This window comes from Enhydra lutris, unplaced genomic scaffold, assembly GCF_002288905.1.
Source record: "Enhydra lutris kenyoni isolate GAN:26980312 unplaced genomic scaffold, ASM228890v2 scaffoldscaffold6, whole genome shotgun sequence".
In the NCBI taxonomy this organism is placed as follows: domain Eukaryota; kingdom Metazoa; phylum Chordata; class Mammalia; order Carnivora; family Mustelidae; genus Enhydra; species Enhydra lutris.
In genome coordinates, this window is record NW_019154090.1 from 10,043,042 (window position 1) to 10,069,770 (window position 26,729).

At 52.0% G+C, this 26,729-nt stretch overlaps 1 protein-coding gene across 1 annotated transcript in view; it reads left to right on the plus strand.

Moving 5' to 3' along the window:
- Positions 1 to 26,729, plus strand: part of LOC111141582 (nuclear factor of activated T-cells 2) — a 137,354-nt gene that overhangs the window by 78,900 nt on the left and 31,725 nt on the right. The window contains 3 exon segments of the mRNA XM_022494247.1: positions 16,209 to 16,264; positions 16,664 to 16,790; positions 18,852 to 19,541. Coding sequence (XP_022349955.1) covers positions 16,209 to 16,264; positions 16,664 to 16,790; positions 18,852 to 19,541 — 873 coding nt within the window.

Consider the following 26,729-nt stretch of genomic DNA (forward strand, 5'->3'; position numbering starts at 1 on the left):
AAGCAGGCTCCCCGCTGAGCAGAGAGCCCGATGTGGGGCTCGATCCCAGGACCCCAGGATCATGACCTGAGCCGAAGGCAGAGGCTTAACCCACTGAGCCACCCAGGAGCCCGCCAATTTTTTTTTTAATTAAAAAACATTTACCAAATTGGTGCTTCTCTTTACTACACACTCCTTTGCTATGAGAGGTTTAATGTTTTTGCTTATTGTCCATGTATATTCTTTGTTCCATATGCTGGGTATTAATAGCTTCTGCCAGTGAAGACATGGTAAAAAGAGAATGATCTAAAGCAGGATAAATTTCTTTCTTTTTTTTTTTAAGATTTTATTTATTTATTTGAAAGAGAGAGTAAGCACAAGTGGGTGGAGGGGCAGAGGGAGAAGCAGACTCCCCACTGAGTGGGGAGCCTGATGTGGGACTCAATCCCAGGACCCTGAGATCATGACCTGAGCTGAAGGCAGACGCTTCACCGACTGAGCCACCCAGGCACCCCAGGATGTAGGATAAATTTCAAGTTATGTACTTATTTGATGCTAGCCTAACTTTTTTCTCTAACGGACATGATTTCAGTAGGTTCATTCTAAGGTGATATTCATATTTGTTTGTTTACTGTCTTTAGGATGATACGGAGACTACACTAGGCAGGTTGTTCAGTTGTGAGGACAGTGCACTGCACAAGGGTGTCTCCTCTAGGGACTGCCATTCAAACGGGTACATCATCAATCTGTGTATTACTAAGACAGCCACTGGCAGGAGGAAGCAGGGTGTCCTGGGGAAGGGGTGTTTCTTCTCAATTCACACAACGCCTCCCGTTGGGTTGGGCTGGCTCTGTGACTAGGCGTGACATTAAGGAAGGCTGTGGCCCTAGGGGCTGGAGATGGACAGGTGGGTTTGGAAGTGGTTTAAAGGGTATGTGGTCAGTCACCGTGGGTTTGAGGGGCCGAGGTGGTGTAGTGAGGGGTTAGGGATGCAGACATTTAAACAGATACATTGCTTCTATCCTAGGTTTATCTAATACTTCAGTTAGCCATTACTCATTTATTATGCCTTTGGCTGCTCCCAACTCCGTGCTATTATAAGTAACACAGAGATCAACATTCTCTCCATCCCTTTCGTCAGCTAGGTAAGAGCTCATGCTCTTCAGCCAAAATCCAGCACCACTGTTTTCTAGCTGTGTGACCACAGGCAGCTTACTTAACCTCTCTGGGCAATAGTTTTCTTTTCTGTGTGATGAGGGTGAAGACAGTCCCACGTCCTAAGGTGGTCACAGGATTAAGAATTCCTACACGTTAAGTACTTAAAAAATGCTTGGTACATAGTGCTCAGTACACATTAACTAATGCTATTTGGTATTATTTCCTAGACTTAAGGCCTCCCTATGGTGTGGTGGCTTCATGGAGGCATGCACAGTGTTAAGCATCTTGGTTGGAGGCTTACTTTTCAGATGGTGGAACAATGTAAGTGAGTGTCTGCTGCAGGAATCGTCTAGGCTTTTGTAAACCAGAGCCAACCGACGTGACTGGTACTTTGAGATAAGCAGACAGAGGCCAGAAGAACAGAGAGGTTTCCCAGCGCCAGGTGGAGACATGGCCTTGGGTTGGCCAGCATAGGGGTAAGGCGATACGGAGGCACGGTGAGTTCTCCAGTGGAGGGTGGCATGGGATGGAAATGACGGAGCCCACGTTAGCTGCTCCAGCTCTGATGGCCTCTTATGCGAGGACACCGCCGAGTGTGCCTTCCGTGGACCCCCTCAAGAAGCCTCTGGGCTCATGACCCCTTGTCAGCAGAGGGGAAAATGCGGGCGATAAACAGATGTCTTGTTACCCACACCCAGGTTGGCAGGTGTCGTCGGGGGCAGGTGGGCCACTGATGGAACTGGGATCGGGGTGGCTTGGAGAGAGGCCTGGTCCTACCAGGTCCCTCACAGAGTTAGGAACCAGCCAGCTTTCGTGGTTCCCAGGAGCTCAGGTACTTGGGACGCTGCGTGGGGGCGTCGCCTATTTGTCGAGTGAATGAACAATGGCATTTCCTCTCCAGCTTACTTTCTCTTGGTTTCAGGAGAAATTTCACAGTTTACCTCTTGGAGGGAGGAGAACAGTCTGCTTCAGCTCGGAAAAGTTGTGTATTAATAAGGAATGAGGAGTAATTAAGGAATTAATTAATAAGTGAAGGATTACTAAGGAAGCCTACTAGCGGCTGTCTGTGCTTTCCACGGACTGTCTCCTCTAAGCTGGGACCCGTGGGGGGCAGCCAGCCAAGCGTGGAGAAGAGAGGCGGCTCACCCCAGGACACAGCCAGCATTGTCCTCATGTCCAACCTCCCTGGGCCTCCGTTTCCCTCTCTCTGAAATGAGGTACTAATGCCGCCTCCCACCCCCGCTCAGAGTTAAGTGGAGGGCGCACAGGCAGTGTGCCCTTAGGGCGCGGGGAGCTGCTCACTGAATGTTTGCTGTTGTCCTTCCGGTCAGAATGGCTCAGGCCATGGTGGCAAGCACAGGCTCTGAGCTCAGGAGGCCTGGGGGTGAATCCATGATGTGCGTTTTACTAAATACACATTTGGCGTCCTGGGTAAGTCCTGTCCCCTCTCTGAGCCCGAGTCTCCTCTTTGGTAAAATACAGGGGACTTGCTTCTCACGAGAGAAGAGCAGATGATAGGAGTTGGGGGTACAGATCCTGGCACATTATAGATGCTAAGGAAACATTAGTCTTTATGATTATCATTATATTTAGGCTGTGGAATAACAAAGATGAGTTAGATTTTACCTCATGGAACCAGGGGGACATTGAAAAACAATAATAATGATGAGCCCTGCGCCCGGCCTTGTTCAGGTACTTGGTGTGTACTAAGTCACCGGGTCCCTCATGACAACTCTACCAGAGAGCTCTTCTAACTTTCCTAAGGAGAGACTGAGCACAGAGAGGTTAAGTCACTTCCTGAAGATCACACAGCTGCTAACTGGCAGTGTGGGATTCGACCCCAGGCAGACTGGTTCTAGAATCTGCACCCTTGACTGTGAGCTCTTCTGTCTGAGGAAGCTCAGAACCAGGTTAGTTTGCCCAAAGTCCCTTCAGCTGTTTTGAGCCACTGAGGTGAATCGTTTTGTGGTGACACAGACCTTTGGATTTTACAGTGGGGTCACCGGGTTCGAGAGGACCCGTGCAGAGCTCTTTCATGCCTAGCTTAGGGAATCCAGGACGAACGGGGTTTCTGGATTGGTGGTTGCAGAAAAGCAAGGGTCTCGGAGATGCGCCTGTGCTCCCCTTGCCCAAGTGGTGGGCTTCCCTCCCTTGAGGGATGTCTGGCTCCTCGGGGCCCCGACAAACAGGGGGCGCATCTTGTGTTTGCAGGGAGTTGGTCCTGCTCCCTTGACCCCAAGCAGTCGCCTCCCAGCCCGGGGACAGCCTTCTGCAGGGGGAATCCCTGTTGCTCAACTTCATTTTTCCAAAACGCATCCCCGTTCCCATCTCCATGGATAGTTGGGCTGGCAAGGGCGCTGCGGGGCGGGGCGGAGTGGAACGGGTTGAAGTTTTCCAAGGAAGAGGAACCCCAGCTGGTTCTCACATTAAGGAAAGGTGACAGCCTCCTGCGCTAATCTTAGCCCCCAAGTTGGGTCATCGGCACCACCAGCTCCAACGTTCTTTTTATAGCTGTCGGCCGAAATGGGATTGGAAGCTTGCACTCCAGCAGGATGACATATTGGAGAAGGATGGAAAAACAGTAGGAGAGGGGCAGCATGGTGTTTCTTAAGTTAGAAAAGCCTGGTGTTTTGGAAAATGGCGTTTTATTTATAGCAGCAGTAATAATAATGACTATTATATTATTTTTATTGCTATTTTTAATCATTTTCATGACTTCCAGGAGCCTGTAGGATCTGGCCATTGCCCATCCCTCTGAATTCAGCTTTTTGGACTGTCGCCTCACTTACTTGGCTGTAGGTGCACCTGTATTCACTCTGTCCTCAAGCACCCCATGCTGGTTTCTGCCTCAGGACCTTTGCTTTCGCTGTCTCACCTTAGAATGCCCCTTCTCCATTTCTTTACAAGGCTGCATCCTCCTGAGTCTTCAAGGCTCAGCACAGAGGTGACTTTCTCAATGAGCCCCTTCTTGCCCATCTGCTTAGAAGTTGTTCAGCATCCCTCCCCACCCCACCCTCGGAATACTGTCACCTTCTGTCCCATTGTCCTGCTCTGTTTTCTCGGTGGCACCTCGCACAGCTGAAATTATCTTACCTCTTGGTTTATCTGGTCTCCCACACTAGACTCTTAGTTCCTCAAGTGTGGGGACTTGGTGTTGGCTGCTGTATCTGCAGCATCTAGAACAATCCCTGGCATTCATACTGTTGAATGGGTGTCTTCTCCTTGAGTTGTCACATCGGCCCCAAGAGGCAGGTGACATGATGCTCATTTATAGTCTAGGTAACTGAGTCACATACAGGTCAAGCCACAGGCCCCAGGTCAGCCCGCAGCTGATGACAGAGCTGGAAACCCCAAACGGCGTTTATCATCAATACTCCCCCCCCCCAACAAAGCCCCCAAGGAAGCACTCTAGTCACATCCACAAGGACAAAGAAAAACCAAACAGGATAATCAGGATCTTCCCTATTTACCATCCTCCATAATTGCCTAAAAGCCTTCATATATTCTCTGAAATTTAAAAAATGTGTAACCTTCCAGGCAAAGTTCAGGCGAAGTCCAGGCCGTTCCTGACTTCAGCTGGTAACCCTGGCCCCCGGCCACCCAGGCCTCAGGCGGAGTTGGGGGTCCCAGCAAAACATTGCAAAACAGGAAAAAATCTAAGGACCCAAAAATAAAAGTGATGTGGCAGCGGAAACAGGGTTGCCATGGCTCTGAGCGACTCGCCGCTTCTGGGTGGGATCCAATGTTTTGGAAGGTTCCTCCACATGACACAGGGTTTTGGAATTTTTCAGCTGGTAAATCTTTCTTAATTCAGGCCCCCGGCCCCAGCCAAGTAGCTCCCTGGCTCTCGGTGTCCTGCGGGGGTGTAGGTTGGAAACCTGCCTGCCTGGGATTACTCAGCTTTGAAACTTAAATTGTTTGAAGAGAATTTGTGTTTTGTTTTGCTGGACGATTTTCTTGGAACAGTCTGATGGCAGAGGCTCCCATCACCTGTTGAGAGGGCAAATTGATTTTTTAGAAAGGAGGCGTGGGTGGTGGAATTCCCTCTTTCCCACTGAGTCATCATATCCTAATATGAGTCATTTTATTACTTGGAGGTTCCCAAAGGTTGTATTTTGAGCTTTGTTTAATAAATATAAATGCACATGCTTAAAATAAAATTTTTTTCTAAATTAAGTATCTTTCCACGAATTAGTATCCTAGAAACCTTGGAACTACCTGAAAGAAGGCATCTGCTCCTGCCACCTGTTTTTCCTCTGCGGGTTTGGTTTTGCCCAATGTGGCGTTTTCTTTTAAAACAATAGACCTGGTGTGGGAGTTTCTCTAGACTGGGCTTCCCTCTGGGAAAGGTCAGACTCCAGGCTGGGCTGGGGCATGACTAAGGCCCTGCAGACCTTTGCCCTTGGTGACTCACGTCCACAGTGTCATCGGCCCCCTGGACTGAAGCCCCTTACACAGCTGGCTGGGACGCAAAGCTCGCTTCCAAGGCTAGAGGCCAGGTCGTTGCCCCAAAGCCCCACTGGAGATCGAGCAAAGGGTCTCATTTTCAGTCCCTTGCTTGTAAGGACAGGCTGTTGGGTGAAAGAATCCTATAGTTCATTCTGTTTGGAAGCCTTTGAAAGAAGACACAGAGAAATGAGTTTTCTAGCTAACTTGGGTTCAGGCATTTGCACCATCAGACATCATTCTCGATGCCAGTGTCTGATGTAAATTGCAATTAGCAGGGTGAAGTCCCACCCCCACCCCCTCCCGTGCCACACATGCCTGCAAGAAAATCATAATCTCTTTTATTAATAAACACCCTTTTGTATTTTTTCTACATTTTTGGTGATGTGCTCTTTTTAAAAGATAAACATTGTACATATTTAAGGTATAAGCAGGCTGGAGTTTGGATCATCTAGCAGACTTGGCTCAAAGTCTGGATAGGTCCCATATTATGTGCTTCGGGACTCAGTTTCCCCATCTCTAAAGTGGGCTTCCTGGTGTTTCAGCAATGAAAGGAGATCAGGGATCTAAAAGTGTCCGGCACGTAGTAGGTGCTCAGAAGATGTCAGCTGACCTTCCATGTGCCCCCGGGAGCTCAGTTTACCCAACACGGAGCCAGGGGGGTGGGGCTGTGTTGGTTTCATGTCCGAGAGAAGAGTCCTCTGGGCACAGGGGAGTTTCTCTTCTCCCTCAAGCCATCCCACACCCGCTGCCATGGCCTCCCCCAGGAGCTGGAGGGAGCTTGACTGATGGCCGCTCCCTGCCCCCATCTTACAGGTAGGGAAGCTGACTCACATGGTGAGGTTGACAGACTTCCTTGAGGTGGTAGAGCTTGTGGGTGGAGGGCTGGGTCCCAAACCCCCACTTCCTGGTTCCCAGAGCCATGGGCTGGGACGCAGTGGTTGGGGCCATCTGAAGGTGACTGAGAAGTGTTGCCCCTCGGGGCGAGGGGGGGGCAGAAAGATGGGCAGAAGTCCAGCCTTTGTGGAAAACAACCCAGTGATGCTCTTTTAGCCTCACCAGCTTCCATAACGCTCCCCGGGTATTTACTGAACACCTACTATGTGCAGGTACGGCGCCAGGCACTGGGAACCCATTATAGAGGAAGTCCCTGTGCTCAGCGGGTGGCCGGTCTCAGGCCTGTTGGTGAGCGGGCCACTCCGAGATGGGGAACATGCTCTGAAGACAGTGAAGCCAGGTCAGAGGAGCTAGACAAAGGGCTTGGAGGTGAGGGGGTATAATATAGGAGGCTCAGTGAAATTCAGATCTCAGACAACACGGGTCTGTGGTATGAGTATGTCCCATGCAATGGCACAGGATTTGGGACATACTTGTAGTAAAAAAGAAGTCCCTGATTTCTGAAAATCATATTTAACTGGATGTCCTATATTTTTATTTAATAAATCTGGCAACCCTGGAGAGTGGGATCAGGGAGGGCTTCCCTGAGGAGATGGCTTTGCACAGAAGCCTATAGGCAGAAAAGAGGGAGCTGCACAGATTGTCAGAAGAGGGTCTCAGGCAGAAGTAACTGCCCAGTGCCTCAGTCCCAGTATGGGGACGAGCCTGGGGTGTTTGAGGAAATGAAAGCAGGCCCAGGCCACGGGGGCAGTGCGAGAGCATGGGGAAGATGGCACCAACCAAGCCTCGAGAGGTCTCTGGGGTGGAGCAGGGGTGCATGGGGCTCAGGCCATGCCCGGGTTTGTAGGCACAGAGAAGAGTTTGGATTTTGTTACAAAAGTAACTAGGAGCTCTTGTCCTACAGGGGAGTGACATGATCTAATTTGTATCTAATTTGTAAGATTGTGGTGGCAATCTGGATGAAGGATGGACTCAAGGGTTGGGGGGACTAGTGGAAGGTGCTGTGAGCCTCCACTGCAGTCGTCCGGGCTGGGGATGGCAGGGAGGGGGGGTGCTGGGGCATCAGGAGAGAAGTGGGGTGTTGGGAATCAAGGCGAGGACATGTGGGCAGTTGTACCATGGCAGTGGGTGAAATCCGCAGCTCTGGGACCCTCCTGCCCACCCCCCAGCCCCCACCCCCATCTGCTCGGCTCATTAAACCCCTACACCCAGGGAGTACACATTTTTCTGCTAGTCAGCAGTTGTAAGGGCGGACTGGAAGGACTGCAGCCATCTTCATTTAGCTAAATTTAAAAGCAGGGCCAGGACTGGGAAGCATCACACATGATTTCCTAACGCAAACTGACACTTTGATTTCCTCCCCGTTTGCTTGGAGCCCGTGCTCACGGCCTGCGTGAGGTTGGGTTTGCTCTCCTCCTTCTGAAAGCTCCCTTATTCCTCCTTCGAGTGCTGGCAGGAGCCCATCCAGACTGACTGCTAAGACCCCAGCCCGGAGCCAGTGCCCACCCTCCCACTTCCTGACGCGTTGGGTTCAGGAGCGTCCAAAAGCGGACATAAGGCAACGGTCGGGTAGGGGCCGTGAGTCCGCAGACTTGCTGGTTCCTGGGGTGCGTTCCTTCGGCGCAGTGGCCAGGCCGCCACCAAGCCTAGAATGTTCTTTGAACCATGCCCACCCTCCATCCTGTGTTTTTTTGTTCTTGCAAAGTCTTGCTAAGTCTTTTCGAGACCCAGCCCCTTTGCCCAAAGAACCTGGCTCTTTTCTCTTCCCCTCTGAGTAAGACTTGGAAGGGCCCTTCCCATGCTGGCTGCTAGTCCCTGTTAATTTAGGACAGAGGAAATTTGCCCAAACATCTGCTCAAGGGACTGAAGTCCTTCATCTCATCTCAGCGCAGAGCAGCAGAAGCAGACTTGGTCATCTTGGGGCCTCTTCTGCTCTGGGCAGGTTTTCCCTGAGTCCCAGACCTGGAGGCTCGGCCGGGAGGTGGGTTGTAGACAACTCAGCTCCGTGGCTCGGGTTGCACGTGAGTCAATGTCCGCAGCGTCATTCCAGGTGCGTTCCCTGTCACTCAGGTCCCAGAAAAGATTCTTCACAAAGGGTTCGGCAGTCTCTCCTTGCAAGGTCTTTATGCTGGCGAGGCCAGTGTCTGGCTATGGGCCAAGCCCTGGGATATCCTGAGGTCCCCTCGTTCCTTTAGTCCACTGGTGTTTACGGAGCACTCGTTACATGCCAGACAACAGTTCTGCTGGGATGAAGCAGAGAACGAGACAGGCGCATCGCGCTGCTCTAGCAGGGGAAGGAGACAGAAAGCCAAGGGGCTGAGAAAATGAGATCAGAGGATGGAAGGGGATGGGGGGCAGATCAAGGGAGACCGGGAAGGCCCTGGTCTGAGTGAGGTCTGCCGAAGAGCAAGTGTGGTTGTTGGGGAGATGGAGACGGCTCGTGTGGCTGGAGGGAAACTGAGGAAGGAGGCAGAGTTCCCGTCCCAGGAGAGGTGAAGAACCTTGGGTCCTCACTTGGGAGCTCTGGTGGGCCTGGCTAGAGCAGGGAAGGCATGTGGGGCTTGTACCATGGTCTAGCAACCTGCACAGGGCCCACTGTGCAGTGGGAGCTTGGTCGGTGTTTCTGGTCCACACCTGGCTTCCATCCAAGACGGCAGCCCCAGAGAGCCCCTGGGAGACGGGAAGATCAACAAGCAGTTGCAATATACTTTTTCCCCAGGAAAAAAGCTTTCTCTTAAAAACAAACAAATAAATAAATAAATAACACTAAAAAATGCTCGCAATATGGAGCCTCTGGGTGGTGCATTCAGTTTAAGTGTGCGACTTGTTTCTGCTCAGGTTGTGATCTCAGGGCCCTGAGATCGAGTCCCGCGTCGGGCTCCGTGCTCAGCCCGGAGTCTGCCTGAGACTCTCTCTCCCTCTCCCTCTGCCCCAACACCCTGCGCTCTCTCGCTTTAAAATAAATAAAATAAATCTTAAAAAAAAAATGCATGCAGTGTACTTCCACCCAGGTTCTAGAACAGTGTTGTAGAAGATGTGGGTTCCTGGGCTGGTTTGTCCAGTCTGGCCGCAACGGCGCGTGTTCCCTGAGTCTGCGCCACACACACTGGGCTGTCGTACTTACCAGTTCCTGCTTTTTAATAGGAAGGGAATATGTTTCCAGCACAAAGAATAAGGTCATTCTCATTATAAGTGCTGCCCAGCGTTCTTAGACCTGATCTACCTGATTTTCCATACCTAAGCTGACGGGCATGTCATTACCGTAGCCCCCTGTCAGTGAATACTTCCTGTGGCCGTTTTATCCGTTCACAGTGAGAGAGGTGCTGCAATGCAATGAAACAAAGAACGGGGACACCCACCAGAACACTTGGGTCAAGATGACCGGCCAGTTCATTCTCCCCAGAGTCAGACCTATGCGACACCAAATTCTCAAATAATCATAGCAGTACTCACTATGGGCTGAGCATTTTGCTAAGCATCTTACATATAATCTACTTGAATTTTTGCCAACTCTTTGAAATCAGTGAATGAACTCGACCGTTTTGCTTATGAGGAAACTAAGGCACAGAGAGGTTAAGCTACTACTCAAAGGCCATACAGCAAGTAAATAGCAATGATTGAGCTTGAACGTAGAGGGAGGTTGTTCAGGCAGAGAACTCTGCCAGCAATTATGGTGAGTTCCTCTGCCTCCTGGAAGCTCAATTCAGAGGATGGGATTAGTGTGTTCCCTCGGTGAAACCCCAGGACTTGTGTGCTACAGAAGGCAGGGTGGGGGAAGGGAAGACGAGCCTAGGGAAATAGTCTTGAGGTATTTTGCAAACCACACACTTCCCATGGAGACCAGTTCCCTTGAGTATGCCTTCCACATGCTACCTAAAATTGGGGATGGCAGTGTCAGTTTTCAGTTCCTCTTGGGGACTTATTTGTTGGAAACAACAAGGCTAGACTCTTAAAGCTGCCATCTGGGCTTCTGAGGCTTAAAGACAAAAGGAAGAAACTGGGCCTCTGGGTTTGGCTCATGATTTAGGGTTTTTTTTGTTTGTTTGTTTGTTTTTAAGATTTATATATTTATTTGAGAGAGAGAGAGAGAGAGAGAGGAGAAGATGTGCATGCACTGGGGAGAGGCAGAGGGAGAGAGAGAGAGAATCCTAAGCAGACTCCCTGCCGTGCGCAGAGCCTGATGCAGGGGTCCATCTCAAAAACCCTTGAGATCAAGACCTGAGCTGAAACCAAAAGTCAGATGCTTAACTGACTGAGCCACCTAGGCACCCCATGATTTAGGTTTTGATTTTTCATTTCTTTGAGCTGTCTCTCTTCTTTAAAGTTGAGGTCGTGGTGAAAAGGCCCATCCGAAAGGAAAGGAGTTGGACACCGTGTCCACCTGCCTCCTCTAACAGACACTGTCCCTTTGTGAATTCCCTCCACTCGTGCCTGCAGGCCAGGGTATTTATAATTTATAATTATAATCAGAGAAATGTGTATTATTTTCTGATTAAAATATGCTTGTGGTTTTTAAAATTATGACACATTGTGGAATATATGCAAAAAATGATAAGACCGTATTGGAAAGAACGTGTTGCCATGAGCCATAATAATTCTGCTCACCACCATCTGCCACACATTTCTCCTATGCTGTGTGTCTGTTGGGAACAAATCTGTGGGGTACAGGTCCTATGATTGTCCCCGTAGTTTGGATAAGAGGCCGAGAGAGGGAAAGTGCCTTTTCTGAGCTTACACCGTGAATGGCCTGTAGTATGGCCTGTAGGGGGCTTAGAGGTTTTGTAATGCAGTGTGGCCATTCAAAATGAGATTTCACTAAAAATGCAGGGTTTCCAAGCTGGGTCTGTCTGCTCTGGGGTTTGGGGTTCACAGGAACAAAACAGCGCTGTGGTGCCGCAGAGGGCAAGTCTGTTCTGGTCACAGAACGTGCTGGAGATGGCTTGGTTACAGGAGCCACGTAGCTGAAGGCCCCACAGAGAGCCCTGGAGTGAACAGGCATTGCCCCCTCGACCCCACGGGCTTTTTCTTCCCTGACCTGCTGTCCAGAGCCCTAGGGACCACGCTGCGTGGAGGCCCCCCAGGCCAGGGGTGAGGCCACGGGCCGTCTGGCTGCATGGGCCTCTGGGGAAGTCCTGCCTGGCGGGTCCTGTTTGCTCTGCCTGGAGCCCAGAGGAAGGGGACAGGAGGGAGGGAGAGTTTTTAGGTGAGTGGCTGTTACGGGGACATCCTTCTGCACCTGAATCTGGGGAAAACCCTGTGGACACCCTGGGGGCCGTCCTGGGCACTAGGTCCTGATTCTGAAGAAAAGAAAAGTCAGGTCCTCAGAGCAAAGGGCCTAGGGTCTGGGAGGAAGGAAAGCTAGTTGTTTTCGCATCCTGATAGCCGGGGGTCCTTGCTGTGGGCGGGTGGGATACAGTAGCAGAGAAGGATGCTGACCAAGACAATATTGGATGGTGGTGTTTTCTGGCCAAAATGTCAAGCATCCTTGTGCAAGACCTCAGATGCATCCCAGTGGAGGGGGATCTGCAGAAACCTGACCCCCCCCCGCCCACGCCCATGTTGTGCAAGGCGGCACCTGCCTCTCTCAGAGGCCCCTGGGGGGTGGGGCATGGGAAGTAAAGGAGAGATGTGGGGGCTGGGGAGGCGGTGCTGTGGTTGAATGGGGAGCACAGTGCCGTCTGAAGAGGCCAGGGTCTTGTGTGGGTGTCCGGAATGGTCAGATCACGTGAATTTTTTTTTTTCTCTAAGAGCCGAGTCTGCATTTTTAGGTGAAATCTCATTTTGAAATGGCGGCAGCTAATGAAAAAAAATCTCCAAAAAGGCCACCTCACCCTACAGGCCACAAAACAGGCCTGGTCTCTAGGGGGAGGCCAATAGCTTTAAAAAAAAAAAAAAAACCATTGTGGTGAAATATACAGATTACAATATTGATCCCTGTAACCATTTGTAAGCGAAACCTTCAGTGGCATTAAATCTCTCAGTGTGGTACCATCATTGTTACCACTATCACTTTTTAGGATATTTTTATTTTTCAAAACAGAGGCTGTGTCCTCATTAAATAGTAACCCCCACCCGCCCACCGTCCTCTCCCACGGCCTCTGGTAACCTGTGTTCTTCTCTCTGTGTCTGAATTTGCCAATTCTGTGTACCTTGGACTTGTGTGCTGCGGAAGGCAGGGTGGGGGAAGGGAAGACAAGCCCAGGGAAATGGTCTTGAGGTATTTTGCAAACCACACACTTCTCATGGAGACCAGTTCCCTTGAGTATGCCTTTCACATGCTACCTAAAATTGGGGATACCTAAAATTGGATTACGGAATAGTGTCCTGTGTCGGGCCTGTTTCACTCAGCATGTGTGTTCAAGGTCAATCTGCCTTATAGCGTGGGTCAGAATTCGCTTCCCTTTGGCGGCTGGTCCCTGGTATGTCTGAGCAGACCACCTTGCATAGGTCCCATCGTCTGCTGACGGGCCTCGCCTTCTCTGGAGAAGCATTCTGGCCCAGCAAGTGCTTAGATGATGGCGATCGTTTATTGCAATAATCTTAATTCCGAACGTGCGGACCAGTGGCTGAGCACTAGGTTGCGGAGTAAGGAAAACATGGCCATAGCAGGGGAGGCAGATGTAGGCTTTTGTGGGGAGACCCGTGGCAGTCGGGGTTGCGTGGGGTGCCATGGGTGCTGTGAGCGCTGTGCCTTGGCTTCCCCGGGAGAGACGGCGGCTCAGTCTTGAGGGATGAGCCACCGGGAATGCCTGCCATGTGTCCTTCATTCGCTCGGCAGAGGAGCTACAAGGGGATCTGAAACCACTTAATGTCCATGGGAGAAGGAGCACGGTCCCAGGCTTGGCTGGGCTCCGATCTGGCTTCCCCACCTACAGCTCTGCCTCCCCCAGCCGGGGCCTGCGTGTCCTCGCCTATCAAACGGGTGTGATGATCACACCTGTGGCAGAGGCTTTTGTGCGATTCGACCCGTCCATACCCGCAAGGCGTTGTGAGCCATGCCCTGAACGCAGACAGTGTTGGAAACAATAGCTGTTACTCCTCCCGGGGGTGGGGGCGTGCACATGGGGCTTGCGGAGGCTGGAACAGGTCGTGCAGGGCCTTCAAGGTGGCTGCACTTGCTCAGATGGTATCTGGAGGCACAGGGGGACCAAGGACGGGTTTGGAAGAGGCTTATGAACCTTTGTGGCGGGTGTGACCTGGAGGACATCTTACCTGCTAGGACTTTCCCTCAGGCTCGCAGGAAGCTGGTCATGCTGTCTCTGCTTAATGACCTTGAGCTTTTCTCCTCAAAAGCATCTCTTTTGTTATTGGCCTGTGCCAGTTGTTGCTTAAGGGCTGTGATTTCATGACTGTCCACTTCCCGCCTTTGGACAAATCCCCGTGACTTTGCTGGGCCTCAGTTTCTCCATCCGATGGTGCTGGGCTGGCTAATTCCTAAGGGTAGTCCCAAGCCCCTATGCACTGGGATTCTGGGGCTCCTGGAGGGTGGCGTTTTACTCATGGACACACACCGGAGGTGGAAAAAAAGGGGATAGCGAAGGAGAAGGGCTCCCTCTCATGTCTCTTGGGTCCCTGGACCAGGAGAGGAGACCCCGTGAGAGCCCTCTTCCTACGGACGTGGCTTTCATCAGCTGCCATTTGGTGCTTTGTGTCTCTCTCGCTGGCACGAGTAGAGCAGAGAACTAGGGATGGAGACTATGGACCCAGCCTAATGCGTCCTGATCACTTCTCCAGCTGCTTCTCCCTTCCCTCCCAATTATGAGACTGCTGGGAGAGGTCCTTTCATTCCAGAGTGGGTCAGAGTCCTCTGGGGGAATGAGCTGAACTGAAGGAACCAAGATATTACTGGAGACAGAACTCAGTTCAGCCAACGAGAGGCCGGGGAGGCGTGGCCCACCAGCTACGGACGCATTATTGTTCACTGTCCGTTGGCTAATTTCTTATGTGATCTTCGGACTTCGAGCTCAAGTTGCAGTTAGTGAGTAAAAATGCCCTTTTTGACATGGACCCACGCCTCGCTCATAACCACCACCTGAAAGACAGGCGTATGTTCCTGGTGGATGACTTTTGACCTATCTTTGGTAAAGGGATGAGAATTTTCTCTGATTAGTTCTGTCCAAGGCCTTTCACATGGAATGTACCATGTCTTGATGACCTAATTTCAAATTCCTTGATGTCCGTCCATCTGTCCCTTATTGCCTTCTTTGGAGCAGTGGCTGACATTGGCTCTTGGAGCTGCTGACATTCTGGAATGCGCGCTTAGACAGGAGATATTTCTAGACACCTGCAGGGTGTTGGGTGTTGGGGAGATGGTGGTGACTCGAACGTGGTCCCTGTCATCATGATGAGAGTTGGTACTTTGATCACATTTTCCCTCTTCCTTTTCGACAGAAACCCCGGTTTCCCTTAGTCATTTCAGGAATCTAATAGAATTCTAAGGCCGTGACTTGCAGACACTCTCGTTACTCTGGACTCCAACTAGCTCATTGCCTGTGTGTTGTTTAGATCGTCTATACTGCATCAGCTTTGGTAGCAATCATAGGACTTTATTAATTATTATTTGGGGAAATATGTTCTATACTAAGAATTTCATATAATGCTTGGAAACCAGATTTCTTTGGGTGAACCTTAAGAGCCAAGACCATCTAGATTCATATCTAACCTAGCACTGAAGATGTTAATAGTTATGCTTAAAACAGGGGAGAAGGGTTCTCTGGCCAGATGCTGGAACATGATACTTACCCCAGCTAGCTTTGGAGAGAGATACTGTGTGTGAGCAGATTAAAGGCTCTGAGAAGTCCTGCAGTAAAGAAACCCATTTGACATTACTCAGCATTTTCTAGATGCTTAATAGTTTTAGAATTTGTTTCCCATCCTCATAAACCCGTTTAATATTCCTCAGAGCCAGCGTTCCACAAAACACCCTGGAAACACTTGTGGAAATGATTTGTTTCAGCCGAAAATGGCCCAATGGCCAATGTAGGTGGTCAGAAGAAGAAATCTGTTATTTGCAAATGCAGAGTTTTGTTTGGCCCAACTTGTTGGCCCCAAACTGAGGAACTAGTGCTCTTCTCCAAGGAAGGAGAGTTCACTCCTGAGCAGAACCTCTCATCAATTCTTGCAGTGAGTCATGTGAAATCTAGACTATTGACTGAAAGGTGGGGGGCGGGCTCCTATGTTTCCACCCTCTCCAAGGATTCACAAGTCAGGACATTGTTTCAGGCTCTTCGGGCAGAATATGCAAACCGCCTGTATTCTCAGACAATCAAGAAGCCATGTCGGGGGCAGCCAGTGATCTGTAACAGGCCGCTGTGACCGTCCTGGCAGGGGCAGGACACTTTGGAAATAGTACTTTGGTTGAACAAAGCATAGAGTGAAGTATCATGTATAACAGTTTGGCTTTTTTTTTTTTTAAAGGAAGATGTAAGAGACGTCCAGATGTAAGAGCAGTGGGAGGAGGGGCAATTTCTGTTCTTTTCCATTTCCTAGTTAACCTACTGGTGCTCAATTTTCTATTGTCGACATACGTTCCCTTTGGAAAAAGAAATATACACATATATAAATAAAAATACATGTATGTTCAAATAGACACATATAAAAAACATGTATACATCTTGCTGAAATGATAGAATGCATAAACCAAGATAAATGTAAGTTGGTGAGTTTGGGTCTTCCATCTTTGGTTTCTCATCGTTCCTTCAAAGTGTGTCCTTTTTTAATCTTTCCAGATGGGCAGCAAATTTGGGAGATGGAAGCTACGGTGGATAAAGACAAGAGCCAGCCCGTAAGCACCTGGACGAGATGACTGAGCGCCCCGTCATGTTCCCCTCCCACCTCCCTTATGCTCTCTTTCCTTCTTTTTTCCCTCCTTCATCCAAGTCCCAGTGCTTTGGAGCTAACAGGCACTCAGTAGGTATTAAATGGACACATCAGTTGAACATATCTTGAGCACCAGGCCCTCTGATTTGTAACCAGGGCATCGTAACAGACTTTGGTAGAGTAAGTGGCAATCCTTTCTTCACCTGCAGCTGGGAGGTCAAGTTCCCCCTAGATAGAATCTCGCCTGTAAATGTACAGAACATGTCTTGACTCCTTTGAGAGGAGCTGGCCTGATGTGCTTGGGGCCTTGCGTAGGAATGTGGGCACTGTTGCAGTTAAGTTGATGATAGCTCCTTCCTTCCAGAACATGCTTTTTGTTGAGATCCCCGAGTATCGAAACAAGCACATCCGTGCATCGGTGAAGGTGAACTTCTACGTCATCAATGGGAAAAGGAAACGAAGTCAGCCTCAGCACTTTACCTACCACCCAGGTAAGGAGTCTTCTCTGGAGGCCCCTTTGGTGTTGAGAGGCAGCCCAGGCATGCGGTAAGGACACATGAGGTCTGCTTCCAGCTGGATGACCTTGGGCAGGTGACTTAACCTCTCTGAGCCTCCATTTCCTCATCTGTCAAATGGCACCTTCCTTATAAGACGTACAGAAATCAAATGCATGTGAAGTTCTTAGCACAGTGCATGGTAAGCAGGTATGAATGATACTGACTAGTGTCTACATTTTTCTTTGGGGGATTTGACGAGGAGGGAGGCACGCTTGGACTTGATCGACAACAGAGTGTTGCAAGGCTGATGACGCCTGTCTGTGCCTTAGATTTGCTCCTGATCGAGGGATTGAACATTCCCCAAAACCTGCAGGGTCCTTAGTGGACCCCACAGTGGGTCGTCGCCCTGTAGCCCCGTGGATTCCTGGGTAGACAGCCAGGCCTGGGGAGTTCTCATTTCCACAAAGCACTACAGCTTCCCAAGGCTGACACAGGACTACTAGCCACCCTTCCAGGACCGGAAACCTATAACGTGAGGCAATCACTCAGCATATAATTGCCATCCTGTGACAGCATCACGTGCTGCCTCTGGGCTGCCAGAAGCAGGAGACCAAGGGGACTGTCCTGGGAGCCCAGGCTTGGCGGGGTTTGGCTTGGGTGGAGGACGTCCAGGGGTTTGTCTGGTCGCTCTGGCCGTCCACCATCCCAGGACTGACGTGACATGCCGTGAGTGTCAGGAGCCTGCAGGGGCCCAAGACTATGGGAGACAAACTCTGGGAAGGTTCTAGACTGCAGACCAATGATCCTTTTAAACGTAGAGGTTTTCCATTGTGTTCCACAGCACTTTCACCTCGTGCTTGTGGTTAGGAGACCTCCCTGGGCCTGGCGTTGGCCCCTGCCCTTCTGAGCATGGCCTGAGTGAGAATTCAGTCCCCCAGGTCAACCAGGGACTGAGATGATGGTCTTTGAAGGGCATCTCGAGAAATGATTCCTGGTTGGTGTCCAAGCTGCCTTTGGCTCCAATGGCCAAACCTCCTTGCTGCCTTGACTTCCTGATGCCTGGCGCATCCCCAGACTTGATTAGCGTCCTGTCCCCACTACATTTGGTCCAGTGAGGAGATAGGGTCCTCAGCTCCTGGCACTGGCAATGTCTTAAGAAAGGATGCTGGAGGAGGACAAGCTCTGGAGACTGTCCTAGGTGGGGAGAGAAGCAGCAACGGCACCAGTGCTGATTGTGGCAAGATGATTATAGTAACAACAGCAAGCATTGAGCGCTTACTGTATGCCAGTCTCTGTGCTAAGTACCTTTCACACATCTCATTTCATCTTCCCAGCAACCCCATGGAGACAGGCAGTGTGCTTGTTACTGCCACGTAACCGATGGGGAAACTGAGGCCCTGGCCAGCAGGTCTCCTTTCCCCCACAATACTACAGGACTAAGGGGATTGATCCACCACCATTTGGTCATTTTCTTTTTCCCGAAAACATCTGAGTGTCAGTTGAATGATTAGTGCTGTTTTAGGTGCTTAGGGACACAGCATTGAACAAAACAGACTGGAAAAATCCTCCCTTTCAGGAGCCGACAGTCTAGCGGGGGCGGGCTGTTCAGATAATAAGTTAGCACAAGAAAGATACAGAATATTTCAGGTGGTGATAAACATTACCAAGGACAGCAAGCCTGGAAGGTGGGTGTGAACCGCTAGGGCAGAAGGACGAGGAGGATATAATTTTCAGTCAAGCCTTCCTGTCCAAGCTCTGCCCCTGGGAAAAGCCTGAGAATGTCCCAGAGCCAAGACAGGGCTGAGACCTACCAGCAGCCTTTCTGCTCCTGGAAAGACCTGCAGTTCCCGATCATCGTCTGGGGTCCAGTTTCTCCCTAAGACAATTACACAGGGAGGCTCTGGTCCAAGGCTAAGATGTGACGGAGCCCAAGAGTCTGCTCCCATCTACTGGGACCCCCAAGACCACGCTCCCTGCCGCAGCCCACTGATCCCGTGTGCACCCCCACAGCTCACTAAGAAGGGTGTACCCCGTGTGCTTCTCTCTCTCTCCCAGTCCCAGCCATCAAGACGGAGCCCACCGATGAGTACGACCCCACCTTGATCTGCAGCCCCGCGCACGGGGGCCTGGGCAACCAGCCTTACTACCCACAGCACCCAGTGGTGGCCGAATCCCCCTCCTGCCTTGTGGCCACCATGGCACCCTGCCAGCAATTCCGCTCGGGGCTCCCGTCCCCTGACGCCCGCTACCAGCAGCAGAACCCGGCGGCCGTCCTCTACCAGCGGAGCAAGAGCCTGAGCCCCAGCCTGCTGGGCTACCAGCAGCCGGCCCTCATGGCCGCCCCCCTGTCCCTGGCGGACGCCCACCGCTCCGTGCTGGTGCACGCCGGCTCCCAGGGCCAGAGCTCCCCGCTGCTCCACCCTTCCCCGGCCAACCAGCAGGCCTCGCCGGTGATCCACTACTCACCCACCAACCAGCCGCTGCGCTGCGGCAACCACCAGGAGTTCCAGCACATCCTGTACTGCGAGAACTTCGCGCCCGGCCCCGCCAGGCCTGGCCCGCCCCCCGCCAGTCAAGGCCAGAGGCTGAGCCCGGGCTCCTACCCCACGGTCATTCAGCAGCAGAGCGCCACCAGCCAAAGAGCCACCAAAAACGGGCCCCCGGCCGGTGACCACAAGGAAGTGTTACCCACAGGAGTGACAATTAAGCAGGAGCAGAACTTGGACCAGACCTACTTGGATGACGGTAAGACGTTTGTTTCTTTCTCGTTGCCCGTAAGGATGGGGACCCCAAAGCATCCCCCCTTCCCCCAGCGGGTTCACTGGGAGCCTGGGTATCGTCCTTCCCGACTTTGGACCTCTGTGTCCCCCTCTTTAATTTAAGGGGGTTGAAGAAGAGAACCTTTAATGCCTCACCCGACCCTGGGCACGCATCCTTTGTCCCGCAGGACTTTTGGGGCAGCTCGTAAGAGGTTTAGGGTTTCGCTACAACCAGGGCTATAGAAAGAGCAAATGAGGGCAGTTCTGGCCGAAGGAGTGTCCCCCGGGTCATGAACTGGGGTGGTTTAACCACCACCACTGTCTTTGCATTGCCAAGTGGAGACCAAGAATAGACCAACTGAGAGGAAGGAAGGCGAACCTTTTATTCCCATAGAGGAAAAAAGTCCTGCTTCTTGATAGCTCTCTTTTGTGCATTTGGGGGAGGGGAGCATAGAAAGGGAAGGAGCAGGCTTGCTGCAAAGCGGAGCATGAATGGGGGGCTCGCAGGCAGGCTCCGGGCATATCTGAGCTGGGAGCCCGTGGAACAGAGACGCATTGAGAGGTGGGGAACAGCGGGCTTCCGTTGTGGTGAGCCTGGCTGCTGGGGTGGATGGGCCAAAGGAAAAGACTCAGGGAGGCTTTGTGTGAGTCTGTAGGTGCCTGAGTTTGTGGGCAGAGGGCAGCGCGTCAGGGGGGAGTGGGGGACCCGCTGGAGGGTCAGTCTTGGCAGAGTGGCTGTGTCTGTCACTGGGCAGTGACCCTGGTCTGGGATCTCAGGGAGGAGGGGCCAGCTCTGCTGGAGGACTCCCCTGGGATCTGCCAGGTGCCGAGAGGGTGGGGCCAGCAGAGTAACCCCCCCCCGCCCCCACCCCCTCCCCCGGGAGCACCAGAGTCAGGAAAACAGGTGGTGTGAGTTTCTTAGTACAATGAAAACCTACACCACCGGCAGCTTGGGCTTCACCTTTTACAGGCGGCAGCATCTGATCTACCCCGAAATGTCAATTATTGCAGAAAATTTACACTCGGGAACCCAGCCAAGTGATAGGAAATAAGGCCAAAAACTTCAGAATGGCCACGATGGTTCTCGTAAAAACCAGACACCAAGTATCACTTTGGCGGCAGGCATCCTCTGGTACTCGCTCAAAGACTACTGACTTTTCCTTTTTTTGCAAAGTTTTGACAATCTGGGTGATCTGTGGGTTCGGGGACTTCTGGTAGTTTCTACATCCTCTCGCTAGTAAAACTAGTGATCACAGACTTCCTCCAAGCGCATCAAGCAAAGATGGCTTGGGCCACTTAGAGAGTCAAACTGCCCTTGCCAGGCCGAGCGCTGGGTGTGGCCATGTTAATAATTGATCTGTCTCATCCTGAATGTTCCAGACACAGGTTGGGGGAGGGTCACTGTGCTCAGTTGTGAAAGGGAGACCCACGTGCAATCTATCCTTGAACAACTTACACTCCAGAGGGTGGAGATAAAATTTTGGTTGCTTATTTGAAAGGGGGCTGTCTTGCAGAAAATCCGTTTCATGCAGAATGCCTAATACGAGCGGATAAGTGAGATGTGGCTGTAACCAGACCGTTCTCCGTGCACGCGCTTGGGGGGTGTATCAGGGATGAGGTGTTTTCTAAGTAACTGATGCCTGAGCAGGCCCAGGTAACATCCCCCCCACCGACTCTGTGTCTGGTGGTTGGTTTGGTCTCCCAGAGCTGCTCAGGTGCTGGCGCCTTCCACCTGTCTGTCTTTCCACCTTAAAGACAAATGGTAAGGGTCTCCTTTGGAGATGGCGACTTAGTCCGTGCCTGGGCTCTTAGGGATCCGTCAGTATCTAGGTGGTCATGACTCTCCTTCGAGGGTCCATCATGGCCCCAGACTCACAGAGGTGCTTCCTGTTTTCATAGAAGTCTGAGTTGCGGACAAAGCAGCAGATGATGGCAACCTTTAGGGCCTCCTAAATGCCTTTCTGGACACAGGCAGGTTCAAAGTCATGGTGAAAGTGAGCTCTTGGCAGATCAGTAACATGAGTCAGCCCCTAAGGATGTTTCGGAGAACTGCGTGTGGTGAAATTGCTTCTCCTGTTGGAGCCTTTTCTTAAGTACTTTCTGTACAAGCCCAATTCCATGGGATTTTTAGGAGATGTGCTCTGAAGTGAAGGTTCTGTGTCTTAAAAAGGTGAAAAAATTTCTGTAAAACCAAGTTTTTTTTTTTTTTTTTAAATTGTTTACTGCAGGACTTCTCAGTGCCTTTACTGCACCTGTGGACATTATCAATCTCTAAAACAAAGGATGTAGTGCTTCCCAGAATTACTCAGCCACACGCAAGAGAAGTACAACTCCAGGGGTGCTGTTCACACTGCATTTTATATTCTGTGAATGGAATCCTGGGGTGGTTCCACAGGGCAGGCCTGGAACCCCTGTTCCCCAACATTCTGGGGAAATAACCTTGAGGGAATTTTGGAGTTCAGAAGCCCAGCACTGCCCCCATCCCATACACCTGTGTTCATGCTTTTGAGTTCTTTGGTTTCATGTGGGGCCAGAGCAGGACAGGGCAAGAAAATAATTTCTACCTGTGTGGCTTCCAAAAGGCAGCAAGGTGGCTGCTAGGTATGTCCAGTGCTTGACCAGGAGTGTCCCCCAAGACTCTGAGCAACGCAGGATGGGCCAGTATGGCCAGATGTGCCCCCTGTGGGCCCCAGACAGTATCACCACTGCAGCTCCCAGGACGGGGGTGTGCCCTTGGTTTCCCAATTGCTGGGATTTCAGACCCCTCCAGTGGAACATTCTCAGATTCCACCGTTGGCTTCGTGGATGTGGGATTCCAACTTCTCAGTTGATTTTGCATTGATTTCTGGCAGACAAACCGGAAATCCCTGGGTCATTTCTCTATCCTGGTTGGGAGACATCCCAGGTTGAGAAGCCCATTTTCTGTGCCTTTCTTGGATTACACCGGGGGGCCTTGCCCACGAAGGCCACACCTGGCAGCCCAACCAGGAATCAGCGTGTGCTTTCAGTGTGCGGGGATTTCTCATATGCCCTTCGAGAGAGCGTGCTTGAGTGTTTCAAGGGTCAAGGGAAGGTTCCTTGAGCTGGAAAAGGAAGGGGTCACCCGCAGACTCGGGTCCAAACACAAACAAATCATCTTGCAAGTTGAAAGTGCCACTCGGCTGTGATCCCTGGGAGCCCCCACATTTGGGTGTCCCCCTGACCCTTCATGCATGGTCCGGAGTGTCCCGCACGGGCGTTCCCCCTGACGCCGTCATGTTGCATTCCTGCACGTAGACTGTCTGACTGGGCCCCACTTTTTCTTGGAACTCCGAAAGGCAGCTTCTGCTTTCCCTCCTCCAAGGACTTGAGACATTTTCAAAAAGTCTCATTTTGAACTGGCAATGGAAGTGGGTTTCCAGAGCCACGTGCGTCCCCACTTGTCCCTCTCCCTTTCCTCCTCCCACAGCAGGCTCTTAACATAGTTCTTCGGAAAGGTAGGCTTTGCCCATGCATTCCCTTGTCTTTTCTCTGTCTTCTTGTCCCTAGAACTTCCTTTTCTGAAGTCCCTGATTTTACCTGGAAAACACCAGCAGTGAATGAATCCTTCCCTCCTTCCCTTCCAGCCTCCAGCCTCTTTCCTGCTGGTAGGCTTCCCTCCTTCCTTCTGTCTCCTCCATCCTGACCCTCCTGCCCTCCCCCTGCACCTCTCTCCCACTCCTAGGTAGTGACCGGTTACACTCTGTGCCCGGCACTGTTCTGGGACTTGGGTACACAGGCGAACAAGTCAGATGAAGTCCTTGTCGTGGGGTAAATTTTTGGTAAAGAAGACAGACATTAGTATGTAAGGTAATAAGCGCATTTACGATGGTGGTGAAAGGCCCTGAGGGAAATTGCACAAGGATAGGAGTGAGAGTGTGGCCAGATGGGGGTGGTGTTGGCCCCTGAGACCCAGTGCACAGAAAGGCTGATGTGGGGAGGTGGGGACAGCAGGTGAGGGCGGGGACAGCAGATGGGGATGGGGACAACAGATGGGGATGGGGACAGCAGGTGGGGTGGGGACAGCCTGTGGGGTTGGGGACAGCAGGTCGGGGTGAGGACAGCAGGTTCTGGCCGCTAAGAGGGCAGAGGAATGGGCCAGCATTGGCCGGGTTTTTCGCAGTGCCATAGGATTTGATTTACCTTTTGAAAAGGTGACTCTGGCTGTGTTTGGAAAATGGGCCACAGGGAGGCAGGAGTGGACCAACAGGGGCCTTGCTTTGTTTTGGACGAAGCCAGATACAAACAGTGACAGTCTCACAGCAGGTTATGGAGGGTGGCGCATTTTACAAAAGGTTGCCTTACGTGTCCTCTCATTAGTGCGATTATTTAAAATGTGGCTGAGATTGTCAAGACGGGGGATTAGTTCCAAAGTAGCGCTTGCTTTGCCGGCCTGGAACAACGGGGTTGGGGGTGATGCGGGGGTGACTGAGCCCCATCAGCTCCAAGCACTTGGATCTGGCAGGTAGGGAGAGTGTGTGCCGCGCAGGCCCAGGCAGGGGGAGGCGTGGACGGGCTCTGGCTGGGTGCCACCATGGGCACAGTCTCTGCAGAACCAGGGGCTCTCAGGTCACCAGGCCATCTCACCGCAGGCTCTGGGTGGTGGCCCTCTGCCATCCACCTCGGGATTCAGCCACAGATGAGAGGACTCAGGGACAATGGGAGACTTGGGACGCAAAGGAGTTCCTCGATCCCATCCTGGAGATGTCGGGGAGAACGGATGCGGTCTCGGTGATGCTTGAGCCTCCGCCAGCGGCTGGGGAGGACAGCGGATGGCGTGTGCATGTGTGCATGTTGGTGAGTGTCCCTCCAGGTGCCAAGAGCTCAGACCAGTCTGGTTTTGGATCTGCTTCTCTGGCCTTTGTGTGAACTACTTAAGAAATAATTTATTGAAATACATCGAATGAATCTGAATCTCTCACTGCATATTTAAATGTCAAGACCTATGCACGTTCAGAAATGAGTCGCATACTCCGAATGTCACCAGCTGGGCCACCCACGGGATTACCACCTGGACCCTGCCTAGCACCCCAGAAGTCCCTATGGGTCCCCCCTCCTCTGTCCCACCCCCCAGTGTGGCCACGCTCCTGCCCTCTGACCCCAGAGATTCGTTTCGCCTTTCCCTAGAGAAGGAAGTCATACAGTGGCGCTCACGTGTGTTGGCTGCTCACATCAGCCGCAGGCCCGGGCCACCTGGAGATGCCGTTGGGCATAGCTGGGGTTCGCTCCCTCGTTGCCATGGATCATTCCATCCAGGTAATCGCCTGTAGGCTCTGTACCCATGTTTCTGTCAATGGATCTTTGGCTCGTTTCCAGTTTTATGAATCAAATTCCTATGATCTCTTCTTCGGGTACCCACCCACAAGGTCAGGAGGAGACCCTTGCCAGACACCCTTCCTAAGTGGGTGTACCCGTTTATCTGCCCGCAGCAGGGCACAGGCGGCCCTTGAGGGTGTGGTTCATTCCATATCTCCTGACCTTGGGATCTGCCCTCACGGCTGAACGTGCCTGGTGGTGGGGGTCCCAGGCTACAGACCCCGGCCTCTGTTTTCTTACCCGTGAAAAGTCCACCTCTCGCTCAGATACTCAAAGTGCCAAAGATTCATGAAGATCTGAACTTGGGAGCTGCTGGCCAAGGACATAAGACTCCTGAAGGACGTCCAGCGCTTCCTCTGGGCTCCATTAATAATAATCGTGACGATCACAGTAGCTCTGCTTCTCCTCAAGTTTCTCCTGGCGCCTTCTCCAGGCTTACCTGTATCTTGGCCGCTGTGGCCTTTTTTTGTTTGACAAGAATCCTTGATGCAAGAAGCAAGTAGGAAAAGCCTCGGAGGAACCTCTGATGTGTGACTGGCTTTCCGAGAGCAAAGACACGGTGTAGCTGTTCTGTTCACCTCGGGGGCCGACACAGTCCCACGTTCTTGGTCCCAGGCTCCCTCCCCGCCCAGGGAAAGACCTGGCAGGGAAAGTGAGCACTGCGGGCTGACCCAGGGAGGTTAGGTGGTGGTGGATAGCTCCCTTTCTCCCTTTGGGAGAGCCACTCGGGCACAGTGGGAAGGGTTGTCTGCAGCCCACGGAATTCTCCATGGAGGAGAGTTCGGGCTGGCAGGCAGCGCGGAACCGGAGGGTCAGTCCCCTGCAGAAACCGGGCAGGCTGGTGGTCTGCCCTCGTGCCGTCTGTGTTCTGCGTTTGGTCTTGCTTTTGTCCTCGCCTTGCCTTGTGCCAGCTGTCAGTGTTTACCCGGCGTGACTCCCGATGACATGAGACACCAGGTTTGACTTGTGACCTTGGGGGGCAGGTTACTGCCTGGCTGTGCCCCCATCTCCCTCTCTATCCCGTGCAGACGCTCGTCCCTCCTCCCTCCTGGGGCTGCCGTTAGAAGGAAATGAATGGATTCGTGCTAGAACGATGTTTGGCACAAAGTAACTCTCCATAAATGTTAGCTGCCGTTTTCGTTCAGGAGTCAACACGGCTTACATTTTTATAAAAGTGTATTTGCATAGGAGAATAAACAGTTGGCTCTTTTGGTCTTTGGAGATGAGGACCCTTAGGCCCTGTCCCCCTGCATGGCCTGGGCTCAGGGGGCCCTTCCCAGGCTACCTTCTGGGGACCTCGGGATGTGTGCCTGTGTGAGGAGATGATGCCATCTGTCCAGGGACTGCTGGAAAGGTGGGTGAGCATGGCCCCTGCTCTCCTCCCCTGGCAGAGTGTGGCCCAGTGGCCCTAGTTTTGCTAGTCGTGCCACTGGCAGAGGAGCCAAGGGAGTTGGAAGCTGGACACAACAGCGCGTGAGAAACCGGCCAGGGAGGAGTGGACAGAGGGACGTGCAGAAAGGGAGGAAGGAGCAGAGGGGACTGGCACAGCTTTGTTCAGCAGGTCAGGAATCTTTCCAGGGACTACCCGGTGCCCATGGCAAGCCTGTGACAAAGCAGCCCCTGGAGGGAGAGGGGAGAGGCGTGCACAGCCCATGGTCAGCCTGGTGTTACCAAGAGCGGCCCCGGGGCCCGGCCACTGCATTGGCCCCGGGAGGGCTGGGTGTGACACGGGGATGGTGCCTTCTGATGACGCCACAGGGATGCCTCGAGAGGTGCCGGTGCCATGGATCAGGGTGCTGCTGTTCACCAGAAACCAAAGCCAAGTTTAATTCACACAGGC